Source organism: Aquarana catesbeiana, linkage group LG03 (genome assembly GCF_042186555.1).
Source record: "Aquarana catesbeiana isolate 2022-GZ linkage group LG03, ASM4218655v1, whole genome shotgun sequence".
NCBI classification, from domain to species: domain Eukaryota; kingdom Metazoa; phylum Chordata; class Amphibia; order Anura; family Ranidae; genus Aquarana; species Aquarana catesbeiana.
Genome location: NC_133326.1, coordinates 662,368,286 through 662,386,287, shown reverse-complemented (window position 1 = coordinate 662,386,287; position 18,002 = coordinate 662,368,286). Strand labels below are relative to the sequence as shown.

Sequence of the window (18,002 nt, the reverse complement as noted above, 5' to 3'; positions counted from 1 at the left end):
TGCACCCACAAAATGCGTACATTGAAATCCCCTGATGGCAGATAGCACATGTTGACACACTGTGTGCATCTTCCAAATTTGGCTTTTAAACTTATTAAAACTTTAGATAAAATTTGTGAAAAAAAAAAAAAAAACAGGAATCTTTTTAGCATTTAGATTCTCCCTAGTACGTCAATCGTGTTCTTCAGTCTTTGTTCAATCTCCTTGGTTTTTTCTTTGATAAGGTCCAAATCCAGACTACAAGACATGATTTCCTGGATAAGCCGCTGTGCACTGTCACTGGTGAAATGACTGGATTTTGGTACCACAACCTGAACATCACCTAAAATAAAAATACACACCATGTATTAAAAAAATGCAGGCAAACATCTATTACCTGAATCTATGGTCTCCAACACTGACCTGTTGTGGTGCCAAATTCCAGCACTTCTTCCACCTCTCCTTCCTCCACATCCTGAGTTACCACAAAACTCTGCTCCCCTTCTTGAGGAGGTGGGGGGTTCATGTTGTCCTCTGACGGAGCGAGTCTTTTCTCCCCTATGAGAATGAAACAAAAGGTATACTTAGCACACAGATATTTGTGGCCAGAAATATGAATGTGAAACATTGCTTGGAAGTGGTGTACAATTGTCTGTTCGGGCAGAGTTCCAAGTTTAAGACATGATTAATTCCCTTAACCAAGCTGGAATACTTACCTTTTTTGGACAAGTTTCACACATGGGGACACCCCAAGTATCCAGTGGAGCACGTGTGGGTCACCCTAAAAAATGTGCACTGGTGTCCCACACTAGTGCTCCTGAGTCCAGATGTGTAAACAGCTGCTGAGTGTCCACTCCTTACATTACACTGAATCAAGTTTGCAATTCATTCTAGTTTCAAAGACATCTAGACATCAATGTCCTAAACTTCTTTTAATACAAATTAGCATGACCAAATGTAGTTAACCTTGTATCAGCTAAAAACATTGTATTTAGTTGGCAAACGAACAATGTTTCCTACGAACGATTACTGTGCCTATGAACATGAAAGTAGCTATTTTAAACTGTACAACAGTAAAAAAAAGCACATGGAGCAGCATGCAAGGTAATAATCATAATAGGAACACACGACAAGTGCTTACTTTTTTGAAGCACTTTCTTTATCCTTCTGTACTGATCCTGCTCCCTTCATTTTGGGTCTGACCAGCGTTTCCTTAATTGCTCCTTGGATCGTCATATCCCAAATTTCCGCCGCAGACTCTTCACCACTTTCGTCATGATTTTGGGTACGGTCCATTCTTCCCATCATAGTCGGCCCACTTCAATATGTGGACTATCCCCACCATCTCTTCAAAGGACATATTGAAGGCCTTAAATCTCCTCCTGGATCGGGACGTTTCGGCCTCCGGGCTTTCCTCCTCATTACTACTAGTAGTAGTGACCACCTGCTGTGTCTCCGCCATGTTATTCTCCCACTGCGACGAAAGAGACGGGGTGAGGAATCTTCGAGAAAGAACGTCAGGGGCGGGTGACGCAGGCGGAGTTTCACGCATGCACAGTGTATATAAAGTTAAGATGCGTGTGTCGTATGTACGTTCGGTGTGCTGAGGAGGGAGGACAAACATTCTAACGAAGGTAACATCTTAACTTTGGTACATCAGTGGTCTATACTGATTCTAGATTGAGGCCTATATTGGGATAAGATTAGGAGAGTTTAGCCTGATATTTAGTGTTTTTGTCTTGTGCTATGTCTTGCAGCAAATATGAAACAATTCAAAGACCCTGAATTCATGGGCAACTTCATAGACATACAGTGATATACAAAATTTGTGGGAGGTTAAAAACCCCTTATATTGAAATAAACTAGCTAGGAAGGCATCGCTGGAGAAACTGCTGGAATATGTGAAGACGCAGGCAGGGGCGGACTGACAACTCATGGGGCCCCCGGGCAATAGGAGATCCTGGGGCCCCCTGTCCCCGCTCATGTGTTCCCACCCACACTCAAGCCACACCCACACAAATCCGCACCTACATTTTGCACTGCCCACACTACATGCGTTCGTCACAGAATTACATTAAAGAAAGTGCAACAACGGTACCTTACCAAAATTAAAGTGATTGTAAAGGCTCGTTTTTTTTTTTGGTTTTTTTAAATAACAAACATATCATACTTACCTTCACTGTGCAGCTCGTTTCGCACAGAGTGGCCCCGAACCTCGACATCTGGGGGTGGCTCTCGCGGCTCCTCCCCACATCAGATAACTCCCTAGGAGAAGCGCTCTCCCGGGGGGGGGGGTTACCTTGCAGGTGGGCTCCCGTGTCCAGCATTTGCGTCTATAGACACATGTTTACATACATGTGCTCATCCTACATAAAGCTTTTCATATAGAGCATGTGCTGGGATCATGGGGGTGCTTTACATTTTTTTTTAATTATTTTTCTTAACTTTATATAATTTTCACTGATCACCAATGTAAGGAACATTCTTCCCACTGACCACCAATGTAAGGAACATTCTTCTCACTGATCACCAATGTAAGGAACATTCTTCTCACTGATCACCAATGTAAGGAACATTCTTCTCACTGATCACCAATGTAAGGAACATTCTTCTCTCTGATCACCAATGTAAGGAACATTCTTCCCACTGACCACCAATGTAAGGAACATTCTTCTCACTGATCACCAATGTAAGGAACATTCTTCTCACTGATCACCAATGTAAGGAACATTCTTCTCACTGACCACCAATGTAAGGAACATTCTTCTCACTGATCACCAATGTAAGGAACATTCTTCCCACTGACCACCAATGTAAGGAACATTCTTCTCACTGATCACCAATGTAAGGAACATTCTTCTCACTGACCACCAATGTAAGGAACATTCTTCCCACTGACCACCAATGGAAGGAACATTCTTCTCACTGATCACCAATGTAAGGAACATTCTTCTCACTGACCACCAATGTAAGGAGCATTCTTCTCACTGACCACCAATGTAAGGAACATTCTTCTCACTGATCACCAATGTAAGGAACATTCTTCTCACTGACCACCAATGTAAGGAGCATTCTTCTCACTGATCACCAATGTAAGGAACATTCTTCTCACTGATCACCAATGTAAGGAACATTCTTCTCACTGACCACCAATGTAAGGAACATTCTTCCCACTGACCACCAATGGAAGGAACATTCTTCTCACTGATCACCAATGTAAGGAACATTCTTCTCACTGACCACCAATGTAAGGAGCATTCTTCTCACTGACCACCAATGTAAGGAACATTCTTCTCACTGACCACCAATGTAAGGAACATTCTTCCCACTGATCACCAATGTAAGGAACATTCTTCTCACTGACCACCAATGGAAGGAACATTCTTCCCACTGATCACCAATGTAAGGAACATTCTTCTCACTGACCACCAATGGAAGGAACATTCTTCCCACTGATCACCAATGTAAGGAACATTCTTCTCACTGACCACCAATGTAAGGAGCATTCTTCTCACTGATCACCAATGTAAGGAACATTCTTCTCACTGATCACCAATGTAAGGAACATTCTTCCCACTGATCACCAATGTAAGGAACATTCTTCTCACTGACCACCAATGGAAGGAACATTCTTCCCACTGATCACCAATGTAAGGAACATTCTTCTCACTGACCACCAATGTAAGGAACATTCTTCTCACTGACCACCAATGGAAGGAACATTCTTCCCACTGACCACCAATGTAAGGAACATTCTTCCCACTGATCACCAATGTAAGGAACATTCTTCCCACTGACCACCAATGGAAGGAACATTCTTCTCACTGATCACCAATGTAAGGAACATTCTTCCCACTGATCACCAATGTAAGGAACATTCTTCCCACTGACCACCAATGGAAGGAACATTCTTCCCACTGACCACCAATGGAAGGAACAATCTTCCCACTATTTATTTAATCCATATTGAGCACTATATTTGATTGGCTGCTTCTGCTTGGCACACACGCACAATCACAATCACGCACATGATGATGGAGTCAGCATCATATGCGATTGTGCGTGTTTGCCAGGCCTAAGCAGAAGCAAACAGCCAATCAAATATAGTGCTCAATATGGATTCAAGAAATATGCATAGCCATAGATATCATAAATGACTACAGGAGATAACCAGAGACTACGGATGCAACTACAGGAGATGACCAAAGACTGCGAATGGGACTACAGGAAATAACCAGAGACTGGGGATGCGACTACAGGAGACAACCAGAGACTACGAATGCGACTACCGGAAATAACCAGACTGCGAATGCGACAACAGGAAATAACCAAAGACTGCGAATGCGACTACAGGAAATAACCAGAGACTGGGGATGCAACTACAGGAAATAACCAGAGACTGGGGATGCGACAACAGGAAATAACCAAAGACTGCGAATGCGACTACAGGAAATAACCAGAGACTGGGGAAGCGACTACAGGAAATAACCAGAGACTGGGGATGCGACTACAGGAGATAACCAGAGACTGGGGATGCGACAACAAGAAATAACCAAAGACTGCGAATGCGACTACAGGAAATAACCAGAGACTGGGGATGCGACTACAGGAAATAACCAGAGACTGGGGATGCGACAACAGGAAATAACCAAAGACTGCGAATGCGACTACAGGAAATAACCGCGAGACTGGGGATGCGACTACAGGAGATAACCAGAGACTGGGGATGCGACAACAGGAAATAACCAAAGACTGCGAATGCGACTACAGGAAATAACCAGAGACTGGGGATGCGACTACAGGAAATAACCAGAGAATGGGGATGCAACAACAGGAAATAACCAAAGACTGCGAATGCGACTACAGGAAATAACCGCGAGACTGGGGATGCGACTACAGGAGATAACCAGAGACTGCGAATGCGACTACAGGAAATAACCAGAGACTGGGGATGCGACTACAGGAGATAACCAGAGACTGCGAATGCGACTACAGGAAATAACCAGACTGCGAATGCGACTACAGGAAATGACCAGAGACTGGGGATGCGACTACAGGAGATAACCAGAGACTGCGAATGCAACTACAGGAAATGACCAGACTGCGAATGCGACTACAGGAAATGACCAGAGACTGGGGATGCGACTACAGGAGATAACCAGAGACTGCGAATGCAACTACAGGAAATGACCAGACTGCGAATGCGACTACAGGAAATGACCAGACTGCGAATGCGACTACAGGAGATAACCAGAGACTGCGAATGCAACTACAGGAAATGACCAGACTGCGAATGCAACTACAGGAAATGACCAGACTGCGAATGCGACTACAGGAAATGACCAGACTGCGAATGCGACTACAGGAGATGACCAGAGACTGCGAATGCGACTACAGGAAATGACCAGACTGCGAATGCGACTACAGGAGATGACCAGAGACTGCGAATGCGACTACAGGAAATGACCAGACTGCGAATGCGACTACAGGAAATGACCAGACTGCGAATGCGACTACAGGAGATAACCAGAGACTGCGAATGCGACTACAGGAAATGACCAGACTGCGAATGCGACTACAGGAGATGACCAGAGACTGCGAATGCGACTACAGGAAATGACCAGACTGGGGATGCAACTACAGGAGATAACCAGAGACTGCGAATGCGACTACAGGAAATGACCAGACTGCGAATGCGACTACAGGAGATGACCAGAGACTGCGAATGCGACTACAGGAAATGACCAGACTGCGAATGCGACTACAGGAGATGACCAGAGACTGCGAATGCGACTACAGGAAATGACCAGACTGCGAATGCGACTTTAGGAAATGACCAGACTGCGAATGCGACTACAGGAGATAACCAGAGACTGCGAATGCGACTACAGGAAATGACCAGACTGCGAATGCGACTACAGGAGATGACCAGAGACTGCGAATGCGACTACAGGAAATGACCAGACTGCGAATGCGACTACAGGAAATGACCAGACTGCGAATGCAACTACAGGAAATGACCAGACTGCGAATGCGACTACAGGAAATGACCAGACTGCGAATGCGACTATAGGAAATGACCAGACTGGGGATGCGACTACAGGAGATGACCAGAGACTGCGAATGCAACTACAGGAAATGACCAGACTGCGAATGCGACTACAGGAGATGACCAGAGACTGCGAATGCGACTACAGGAAATGACCAGACTGCGAATGCGACTACAGGAGATGACCAGAGACTGCGAATGCGACTACAGGAAATGACCAGACTGCGAATGCGACTACAGGAAATGACCAGACTGCGAATGCGACTACAGGAAATGACCAGACTGCGAATGCGACTACAGGAAATGACCAGACTGCGAATGCGACTATAGGAAATGACCAGACTGGGGATGCGACTACAGGAGATGACCAGAGACTGCGAATGCGACTACAGGAAATGACCAGACTGCGAATGCGACTACAGGAAATGACCAGACTGCGAATGCGACTACAGGAGATAACCAGAGACTGCGAATGCGACTACAGGAAATGACCAGACTGCGAATGCGACTACAGGAGATAACCAGAGACTGCGAATGCGACTACAGGAAATGACCAGACTGCGAATGCGACTACAGGAGATGACCAGAGACTGCGAATGCGACTACAGGAAATGACCAGACTGCGAATGCGACTACAGGAAATGACCAGACTGCGAATGCGACTACAGGAAATGACCAGACTGCGAATGCGACTACAGGAAATGACCAGACTGCGAATGCGACTACAGGAAATGACCAGACTGCGAATGCGACTACAGGAGATAACCAGAGACTGCGAATGCGACTACAGGAAATGACCAGACTGCGAATGCGACTACAGGAGATAACCAGAGACTGCGAATGCGACTAAATGACCAGACTGTGAATGCGACTACAGGAGATGACCAGAGACTGCGAATGCGACTACAGGAAATGACCAGACTGCGAATGCGACTACAGGAAATGACCAGACTGCGAATGCGACTACAGGAAATGACCAGACTGCAAATGCGACTATAGGAAATGACCAGACTGCGAATGCGACTATAGGAAATGACCAGACTGCGAATGCGACTATAGGAAATGACCAGACTGGGGATGCGACTACAGGAAATGACCAGACTGGGGATGCGACTACAGGAAATGACCAGACTGGGGATGCGACTACAGGAAATGACCAGGTAGCCAGTTTTAAAATTTAAACTTTCAGCAATGCACAGCTATACACGGGGGTAAACAACATTTCCAGGGATGGTTTAGGGAAAAAAAGGGGTCTACAGGCCGTGTATATAATGTAGGCAGAAGGACCTACCTGACCAGTCGGGCTCACCTCCCGCTCTCAGAGGTCCAGGGGCGGAGCTTTCGTCGGTAGGGGGTGGGGCTTTCGTCGGTAGGGGGCGGGGCTTTCGTCGGTAGGGGGCGGGGCTTTCGTCGGTAGGGGCGGTGATCACAAGTGCAGGAGAGACGCTCTAATTAGGAACACACTCAGACTACATGAGGAGGGGCGGGGCAGGGCAGGGCAGGGTCAGAGCGTCAGTGGAGCTCCCTGCTCCGCCCCTCCCTGCTGACAGAGCCTCTCTCAGCCTAAGCCGAGGTCTGCTCGGCAGCGGGCTGGCTGCGGTGCTGGGAGCTGAAATAATGCAGGAGGACGGGGTTTTCGTGCGGTGCAGCGGGCGGCTTTTTTCCACTACTGACTGAGCCGCTCATGGGGCCCCTCCTGACGTCGGGCCCTCGGTCGGCGACCGAGTGACCGAATGGTCAGTCCGCCCCTGGCTGGGAGCTGAAATAATGCAGGAGGACGGGGTTTTCGTGCGGTGCAGCGGGCGGCTTTTTTCCACTACTGACTGAGCCGCTCATGGGGCCCCTCCTGACGTCGGGCCCTCGGTCGGCGACCGAGTGACCGAATGGTCAGTCCGCCCCTGGACGCAGGTCCCCAACGCAGAAGCACATATAGGAAGGAACTTAATAAGGTCCAGGCTTCCATGAGATCAGGAGCTGCAGCAGAGGATGTGTATGTACCCAGTCTGTGGTACTACAGCAGGATGCAGTTTTTGAAGACCAGGTGGAAGCCAGGGAATCACTTTCTACACTTTCATCCACCCTTCCCTCAACCCCAGCTGAGGCTTCCGAGGACCAACCTAGGCATTCCATCCTGGAAGAAATTGAGGAGCCCAGCTGGAGCCAGGTATAGTATTTTTTAACATATTTATTGTCCGAAAATGATTGTTGTTAACTAGATGTTATTCTTGCTAACAAATGAATGATTTAACAAAAAGTGTTTGACATATCAATTGACAGTAGAGGCCAAAAATGAGTGTGACAAGAATGTAAAATGCTGGGGTCAGAATGATATTCTTTTCTATTTATTAACATTCAATTTGCAACAGTCATGAGCTGAAATTTGGGTGTCATTAATGAACCCAAAACTAAAAATATGTCCCTTTTTCATACACAGGAAGACCTCAGCCAGGACGAGGCTCTGGAATGTGGCAGACAGGAGGAGGCGGGGGTAAGTGGCAGCCATGAGGAGGCGGGGTAAGTGTCAGCCAGGAGGTGGTAGGGTCCTGTAGCCTCACCCAGTCCCAGGTGCCTCCCCTCCGCCTTCCAACAAAAAGGGCCAGGAAGGGGAGTAACATGGAGGAGGCAACACTGGGCCTCATTAAGGACGCTAATGCGGCCCTGAAAAGCCCCCCGGCGCTGAAGAGACCTATGGCTGCTATGTAGCTGCTAAATTGCAGCAAATGGAGGAGGACCAATGCCTCAGGTGTGAGAAATTTGTTAGTGAGGCCATTTAGAAGGGGTTGAGTGGCCAAATAAGTGATACCATGCACTTATGTATGCTCGCCCATCCTCCTCCTCCTGCCACAAGTCCACCTCCAGAGCCCCAGCCTCCAAGGAAGGCTACAGGGAAGACTGCAAGAAAGACAAGAAAGTGATGGCCTGGGTTCAGTCTGGTCTGACAGAAGACGCAGGCTGTTGTAGTACAACAGCCTGGGGACATATATGTCATCTGCTGCTGTTCATGATCTCTGGGAGTCCTAGACCAGATTGCGCTCCCCATTATATGGACTTCTCAAGCTACCAATTTTATTTTCCAAATAGTTGATGTGTGCCTTGGGGTAGAAAGGCTTCGCAAATTCCAGCAGTTTCTCCAGTGTTGCCTTCTTTATTTTATCAGCCAGAATAAATGGAGATTTTTTTTTTTTTTAAATACTTGCCTATGTGTTTTTCTTCAAATAGGACAGTTTGTTTGTGAGTAGACAGGTACATTTCAAAAATACAATGTTAAATTAATAAGGGACACCAACCAACCTCCTTGAGCTTTAAAAAGACAAGATAATAATGTTGTTGTGTAAACTTGACACAAAAAAAAATGATGGAGATGACTAGAAAATAATTTCAAAATATTCCAAAAAAAGGAGTTCTTGATTAAAAAAAAAATAACACTAAAAAAAGTCCAAACATTATTATGGAGATCTGGCTTTAAAAACAAAAAAGATTATTCATGAGATCAGGAGAAATAATAAAGAAAGAAGTTTGTGAGAACTCTGTGTGAATATGAGCAGCAAAACAATTTCATTCTTCTAGCATTGTAAAGAAGAAGAGAATGCGCTGCATTAAACTATTAAAACAAATTCAGAGTGATGAATATGCTATGTCCATTATGAAGTTTTACCAGACCGATCGCTTCCGTCTCGTAGTTGAATCTGAGCATGCATGAGTTTTTGCGCATCAGAATTGCTTACACACGAACTGATTTTCGGTTAGGAACTTTTTCCAACCGAAAAATTGAGAACATGCTCTCAATCTTTTTGCTGGCCGAAATTCCGCCAGCAAAAGTCCGATGGAGCATACACACAATCGCATTTTCCGACCAAAAGCTCTCATCGGTCTTTTGCTGGCTGAATTTACGATCGTGTGTAACCGGCATTAGAAACAGGTGCCTGGTGCTGAAATACCTAAGAGGCAATGACTGAAAGAGTCGAGTGAGCCTTAACAGGAAAATAAGCCTTCCTATCTATAAGCCATTTTTTTAGCTTGCCTACTCTATCTAGAGATGATGGATTGAGATGTAGAACAGCCCTTGTAAAAGCCTGCAGGCAGGACAAATAGAGCATTTAAGGTTCAGATGGATGCAGTGACTGAAGAGATAAACTCACACTGCGTGGGATACATCTGAACAATGTAGTGCATCAAAATTTGAATATGGCACACATTTTTTTTTTATGGCTGCTAAAGATCATTTTGAAGTGGCGCACATTAGACCATGGCTCCTGGCCTAAGGCGCATTTGCCGCCCACCCCTTTGTGGTCAAGGCTGGGGCCCAGTGGCCAGTGACTACCTCCTGGTTGGGCAGGACGCTGAGTGTGAGAGGGTTTGGTGGGCCCAACAGCAAAGCCTCAGACTCACCACACAAAAGGTACAGGCACCTTCCCAGGGGAAAGATTACTAGGTGGAAATTCCCTGCATCACCCACTGCAGAAGGGCATACACTCTTCTCCATGGAAAGGGTCCTCAGGGACTGGAACAACAGGGTTTTGGCAACTAGTTCTATAGACTGGTCCGGTGTCTTCTATATGGTGGGGTCTATGTATGACTTCCTGAGGCACTGCAGAAGAGCAAATGGTCCAGAAGCTGCAAACCTATTGCTACAGTGGTGTTGATGCAGTCAGCCAGAGAATTAATTTCTCCATGTGAAGAACCAAACAAAATCCTCAATCATTCAATATAATCAGAATCATAAGCTAGAAACTTGCTCTTGGCAGAAGAGGTCCTCCAACATTTAAGGAAACTAGCAAAAACCTATTTTGCGAAACGTGGGAGGGGTTATTTGGGCTGTTTAGGCAACTTTGTTTGCCAGTGTCTTCATCTGAAGGTGGATGCATAAAACACATGGTCAAGGTTTAAGGGTGCCTGCATCTTGTACTGTATGATTAAAAAAGATGGTTAAACAACCACTGTGATACAATAATATAGATTATGGCATATGTTCACATTTTGACACAATTAAAATCCAAATTGTCAATGCTGGAATCTTTGTGCAGTCTTCTTCTGGGTTTGCCTATCTTGATTTAATGGCCCAGGTATGATGTAACTTCCGCATATGCACATGGGAATTAATTTGTCCGGACAAGGCATGCTGAGATTGTACACATGTACAGCTCAGAGTACAAGCAGAAGAAAACTGCTAGTAGGCAAAGCAAAAGTTTAATGTCAGAAAAGGTAATGGGGTCTCTTCTGCAATTAAAACATATCCTACCAGCAATTTAAAAAAATACTTTAGATCGTCTTCTATATATGAAATGTACCTGTTCTCTGATTGGTTGTCCATTCAAAATCTGATTGTATGGCAAGCCCAGCATCATAAAATACTTGCATGCTGTCAGAACCACTCCCTGGGGTGCAACCAATGTCAGATTTTTCAACTGAGTCCCACACCTGTTGCAGAAAACAAAATATAGTTACTATTTCCAGTGATGGGCTATGTCCCTCATAGCTTCAAATAAGCCTCAAACCAGGGCATGAATGAGCTGCAAAAAAGAGCAAAAACTAAATATCACACCTTTAACAAAACAGTAAAAGCAAAACCAGTTCCAGAGAAACTAACAATAGCCACAAAAGTGGCTAAATTATAAAAAAAAAACAAACAAAAAAAAAACTGCCCACTATACTGTATTCTGAACTCTGTCAGTCCTCTTACCTTGGCTTGTGAAATCTTGTTTTTCTTGCTGAGCACGTAGACTCCTTTGTCTACTGCCACAAGCCCCACTTTGGCATTGTGGTCTGCTCTCAATTCCAGTCTCATGGTCCCTCCAGGTGATTGGGGAATAAGGTCTCTTGGTTTTTCACCAGCCAGATTCAGCTGTGAAGCATAATAATTGACATTTCATAAAATATTTTAGTTCTGGAAGTTTGAACATAGGGGGTTATTTACTAAAGGAAAGTCCACTGTGCACTGCAAGTGCACTTGGAAGTAAAGTCGCTGTAGATCCGAGGGGGACATTTAAGGAAAATAAAAAACAGCATTTTAGCTTGCACATGATTGGATGATAAAAGAAATCAGAGCTTCCACTCATTTCAGATCTACCCCTTAGATTTAGAGCGACTGCACTTTCAAGTGCACTTGCAGTGCAAAGTGGATTTGCCTTTCATAAATAACCCCCATAGATTCATAGAGTAAGGTGGAATTGCAATCAAAACATTTTTTTGTCAGTGTTTGAAAAGTTTAAACATCTCTGTGTAGTGCTACCCCTGAAGGAGGTGTTGCGAATTTGAAAAGTTCTCCTTAAGTAGTACAGTTACTACCAGTTACAGAAGCAACAGTCTATTTACTCTGGCTCTATTAAACAGGATAGGGAATGTAATTTTGAGATTTATTACTTGTAGAGCTTTAGCAGGAGTGGGGTAAAGGGCATGGACTACTCCAAAAAATTGACAGAGGATGCTCTGCTCTTAGAAAGGTAAGACAGTGTGGCATACCTTGGCTGGAGGCCGAGCTGAGGAGAGGGCTTCCCTTGTGGCTCTGGCCTGAGCACCCCTGAATGTGGTGACAGAGGTACAATGCTCAAAGTAGCATGGGTACCTGTAGTTAGGTAGCAGGTGAAGACCCTCCAGGAAAGGATTGTGGTTGGCAGACCAAAGGGTGGCACTCTGAAGAAGAACCTTGGAAACAGACTTCAGCAGGAGTACACTCATGTACCCCATACTCCTTCACATGGGGGGGGGAGCCAGGATCTAGGGGATTCTGACAAGCCCCCCACCCAGATCCCCACAACCACCAACCAGGGTTGTGGGGCAGAGTGGGGAAGAGGCCCTTATCTCCATCAAAATGGGGAAAACATGCTTTGGGTTCGGGGGCCAGAGCCCCCCCGCCCCAAAGCACCCCCGCCATGTTGAGGGCATGCGGTCTGGTATGGCTCAGGAGGGGGGTGCTCACTCATCCCCTACCTTTCCTGACCTGCCAGGCTGCATGCTCGGATATGGGTCTGGTATGGATTTTGGAGGGACCCCGCACCATTAAAAAAAAAAAAAATAGCGTGTCACCTCCAAATGCATACCAGACCTGAAGTGCCTGGTATGGACCTGGGTGGACCCCAGGCCTTTTTTTTTTTTTCACAATTTTCTTTTTTGCCAGCAATTCTTTTTGTCTACATTCAGCTGTCAATGTCTCATCGGTTGTTAAGGACACGACGGCTGGCTTCCCGGCCCGCTTCTTAGCATCCGGCTATATACAGTAAATGTAAAAGAAACCCCACAAAACCAAATTGCGGCAAAATCGGTGTAAAATCGCGGTAAAAACACAGTTAGGAAAAAACGGAGAAAGCACGGGAAAAAGCTTTGCAAAAATGCTCAAAAGCAACATACATAGAGGTGAATTAAGCCTTATGGCCCGTACACACAATCCGAAAATCGGACGGCAGATTGTCCGTTTTTTTTTTTTGCATGCTAGTCTCATTTCGAAAATGGAGAGGTTACTAAAGTTATGAAAATTCTCATACAACAGAGTATCTTCTAGTAGGTATCTCCAGTCTTCAACTGCTGATTTGATAGCCAGCAATTTCCTCTCACCCACATCATAATTTTTCTCAGATTGGCTTAAAGCGGAGTTCCACCCAAAAGTGGAAGCTCTGCTTATCTGTCTCCTCTCCCTCTGCAGTGCCACATTTGGCACCTTTCAGGGGGCAGCGGGCACCTGTTTTTGAGACTGTCCCTTTAAAAAAAAAAAATTCTGATCACTTTTATTGCTGTCACAAGGAATGTAAACATCCCTTGTGACAGGTACTCTTTATGGAGGGATCTGGGACCTAAAAGACCCCAAACCCCTCCACTGCACTTAAAAGTATTCAAAAAGATCAGTGTTTTTGAATACTGTCATTTTTTTTTAAATCAGCACCATTGGCTGCCGAGTAAACCAGAAGTGACGTTGTGACGTTGTTTCCAAGTTTTTACATCGGAGACCCGATCAAAGCTGAATCCGGCTTTGTTCATGACTCCGGCCAGCTGGCGGATGTGCTGATTGGTCACTTGGGTCTCCCGGTGGAATGGGAGACTCGAGCAGAAAGGCGGAATGCGGCAGGAGGGGGGGCGTCCCCTTCTGCTCCTCATTATAACAGCTGAGCGCCTGCTTAGCCACATCGGTTGTTATTAATAGAAAGCCAACCGTCGGCTCTAAAAAACTATACCAGGACGGCTGCAGGCATCACCCCAGTATAAAAACACTTCAGCAAAATGATGTACAGGTACGTGATTTTGTGGGAAGTGGTTAAAGTCTCATAGCTGGGGACCATGAGGCATATTTCTCTGGCTGCACTATTGCAGGGAGTCATTCGGGTCTTTACTCACAAATCCTGGAACAGCTATGTCCACAGACTCAATCCCCTGGTGGAGAAATTCAGCACTCAGTCCAAGGGTACCTGAGGGGGAAAAGTCAGTTTTGCACAGGAATATAGTCTATTTACCACCCTTGAGATGAGATAGTATGGGCAGATCTTCCCAATGAACGTACAGTCACAAATGAATATTTAGTGAATGTATTCCCATTTGGGAGGTTCTAATACTCCAACAAAACTGTAAATGATTGTAGGAAAAAGGTTAAAGCTGAACCTTACCTTTTACCTTCGGTCCTGCTAAGTTGTACAGGCTCCTCTCACATACTGAAAATGCTACTACTGAACACTGTGAGCATCTCACATACATTACAGTGATGCAAAAAGAAATGCCAAGACAACTACCTTCATTGATGGCCAGTGGGTAAGGATAAAGAAGCACAAATCAAGTCAAAGTTTAACCCCAGTCCATTTAATCCTGCATGTATCCACAGCCAATTGGGACCAGTAACCTGTAGACTGACGGATGGATCAACCTGGCATGTCAGCAGATTAGTACATGTTCAAGATCCTTTGGTGGAGCAGGACACTAATCCTAATTTGCTTATTGGGGATAATGCATCTAGCCCTACAACACAGCCACAACATGTGGAAGCTTGGACAACAACTCCCACTAGCATGAACTGGAAAGTGGTACTGGGGCACACCAAAAATTTTCCTGGGCACCTGACTGACCATTATTCTCTATTTCTGCTTTAAGATTAGTTGTAGCAGGAATTTTGTGTAATTGATAAAGATGGTGACCTGTTAAACGTTTGTCTGCACTGCTAGGACACAACACTAACCACTGGGAGCCGCTCCTGTTATTCTCTGGTCGTGTGGTCACTATGACAGCCAATCAGGGCAGTCACATGGTTTTGTCTACCAAACAAATCTGCTAGCTCAGACTGTAGCTGTTAATATGAAATGCAGGCAATAAAAAAAAAGGATTAATAAACAAATATAAAACAAATATTACTGCTTTCATCAGCAAGGGGATTTAGCAAAACAGTGTACCCAATGAAAACCCTCTATTTATATAGCCAAAATAGTCACAGAGTTATTGTCAAGTTTACTGAGGCATACTGACACAACTAAATATGGTCTGGGCATCTAGACAAAAATGACCTCTGATCAGAAGAGAGTTAAAGTGCAAAGTTGGTGCTTTCTGGTTTGCAACTATACAAATTAGGTTAATTTAGGCCTTCCAACCTCTACTGGAATCTATTAGCTCACCGTTCCAATACAGGAGTCCACCACATCCACCCAGACAGCATCGGATACGATCTCACGTTTTCCCGCTGCATTTGCCACATAATAGGCCACCACACGAAAAGATGGGAGAAAGTCACTCGTGATGGAAATCGTTATGGTGCGAAGGGTCTGACCACTTCCAAGTTCTTCTCTACCCTTAGCCATGATGCGCCCCCTGCTTAAAATCTGGAGGAGAAGAACATATAAAGGAATTATCTAAGTAAAAATGGTTGTACACCTCTGAAATGAAAAATGAACAAAGCACATCCTTCTATAGTGCATACTTGCTTCAATCCAAAGCACTGAGTGTGTTATTTTCTCCTCCCTCTATTATCAGATTTGTATCTTCCCATAGGTGTAGTATGAGGGGTCGCATGGGTCGCAATTGAGACCCTGTCCATACTCCAGGGGGCATGTGTGGCCTCCCTGCTTTTACATAGTTAGTCAGGTTGAAAAAAGACACAAGTCCATCCAGTCCAACCATAAAAAAAAAAACAAAAAAAAAAAAAAAACCGTACAATCCAACATACCCAATACTATACCCACAGTTGATCCAGAGAAAGGCAAAAAACCCCAGCAGAGCATGCTCCAATTTGTTACAGCAGGGGAAAAAATTCCTTCCTGATCCCAGGGAGGCAATCGGATTTTCCCTGGATCAACTGTACCTATAAATGTCAGTACCCAGTTATATTATGTACATTTAGGAAAGTATCCAGGCCTTTCTTAAAGCAATCTACTGAGCTGGCCAGAACCACCTCTGGAGGGAGTCTATTCCACATTTTCACAGCTCTTACTGTGAAGAAACCTTTCCGTATTTGGAGATAAAATCTCTTTTCCTCCAGTCGTAAAGAGTGCCCCCTTGTCCTCTGTGTTGACCGTAAAGTGAATAACTCAACACCAAGTTCACTATATGGACCCCTTATATATTTAAACATGTTGATCATATCCCCCCTTATTCTCCTCTTCTCAAGAGTGAACAAATTCAGTTCCTCTAATCTTTCCTCATAGCTGAGCTCCCCCATGCCTCTTATCAGTTTGGTTGCCCTTCTCTGCACTTTCTCCAGTTCCCCGATATCCTTTTTGAGAACTGGTGTCCAAAACTGAACTGCATATTCCAGATGAGGTCTTACTAATGATTTGAACAGGGGCAAAATGATATCTCTCTCTCTGGAGTCCATACCTCTCTTAATACAAGAAAGAACTTTACTCGCTTTGGAAACCGCAGCTTGGCATTGCATGCTATTATTGAGCTTATGATCTACCAAAACCCCCAGATCCTTCTCCACTACGGATTCCCCCAGTTGCACTCCCCCTAGTATGTATGATGCATGCATATTCTTAGCCCCCAAGTGCATAACTTTACATTTCTCAACATTAAATCTCATCTGCCACATAGTCGCCCAATTAGACAGTGCATTGAGGTCGGCTTGTAAATTGGAGACATCCTGTAAGGACGTTATTCCACTGCATAGCTTAGTGTCATCTGCAAAGACAGAAATGTTACTTTTGATCCCAGACCCAATATCATTTATAAAGATATTAAAGAGTAAGGGTCCCAGCACTGAACCTTGGGGTACACCACTGATAACCTTAGACCATTCAGAGTAAGAATCATTAACCACTACTCTCTGAATTCTGTCTTTTAGCCAGTTTTCTATCCATTTACAAACTGATATTTCCAAGCCTGTAGACTTTAACTTACACATGAGCCGTGTGTGCGGAACTGTATCGAACGCTTTTGCAAAATCCAAGTAAACCACGTCCACAGCCACCCCTCTGTCCAAGGTTTTACTTACCTCTTCATAAAAAGAAATCAGGTTTGTCTGACAACTTCTGTCTTTCATGAACCCATGCTGTCTGTTGCTTAAAATGTTTTTTTCCAGCAAGAACTCGTCTATGTGGTCTTTTATTAAACGCTCCAGTATCTTCCCGACTATAGAAGTTAAACTAACAGGTCTATAGTTACTTGGTAAAGACTTTGATCCCTTTTTAAATATAGGCACCACGTTCGCCCTGCGCCAATCCAGTGGTACCATTCCTGTCATTAATGAGTCCCTAAAAATTAGATACAATGGCTTTGAAATTACAGAGCTCAATTCTTTTAGGATCCGTGGGTGGATGCCATCAGGTCCAGGTGCTTTATCCACCTTTATTCTGTCTAAATATTTCTGGACCATATCCCTTTTGAGCCATTGTGGATCATTGGGGGCTGTGTCAATACCACCCCCATTATGGACATGAACTTCCCCATGCTCTTTTGTATACACAGAGCTGAAGAAAGTATTTAATAAATTAGCCTTCTCCTTGTCCCCAGTCACCCACTCCAGATTATTCTGTAAAGGGCCTACATGCTCAGACCTGACCTTTTTACTATT

General features: G+C 44.8%; 1 protein-coding gene across 1 annotated transcript in view; it reads right to left on the bottom strand.

Annotated features, from left to right (window-relative positions):
• The window catches only part of LOC141133429 (complement C3-like), a 731,058-nt gene that overhangs the window by 452,945 nt on the left and 260,111 nt on the right, over positions 1–18,002 (bottom strand). Inside the window, exons 13-15 of the mRNA XM_073622815.1 lie at positions 15,610–15,813; positions 11,709–11,870; positions 11,317–11,446 (exon numbers count right to left, since the gene is read on the bottom strand). Coding sequence (XP_073478916.1) covers positions 11,317–11,446; positions 11,709–11,870; positions 15,610–15,813 — 496 coding nt within the window. The remainder of the gene's footprint in view (positions 1–11,316; positions 11,447–11,708; positions 11,871–15,609; positions 15,814–18,002) is intronic.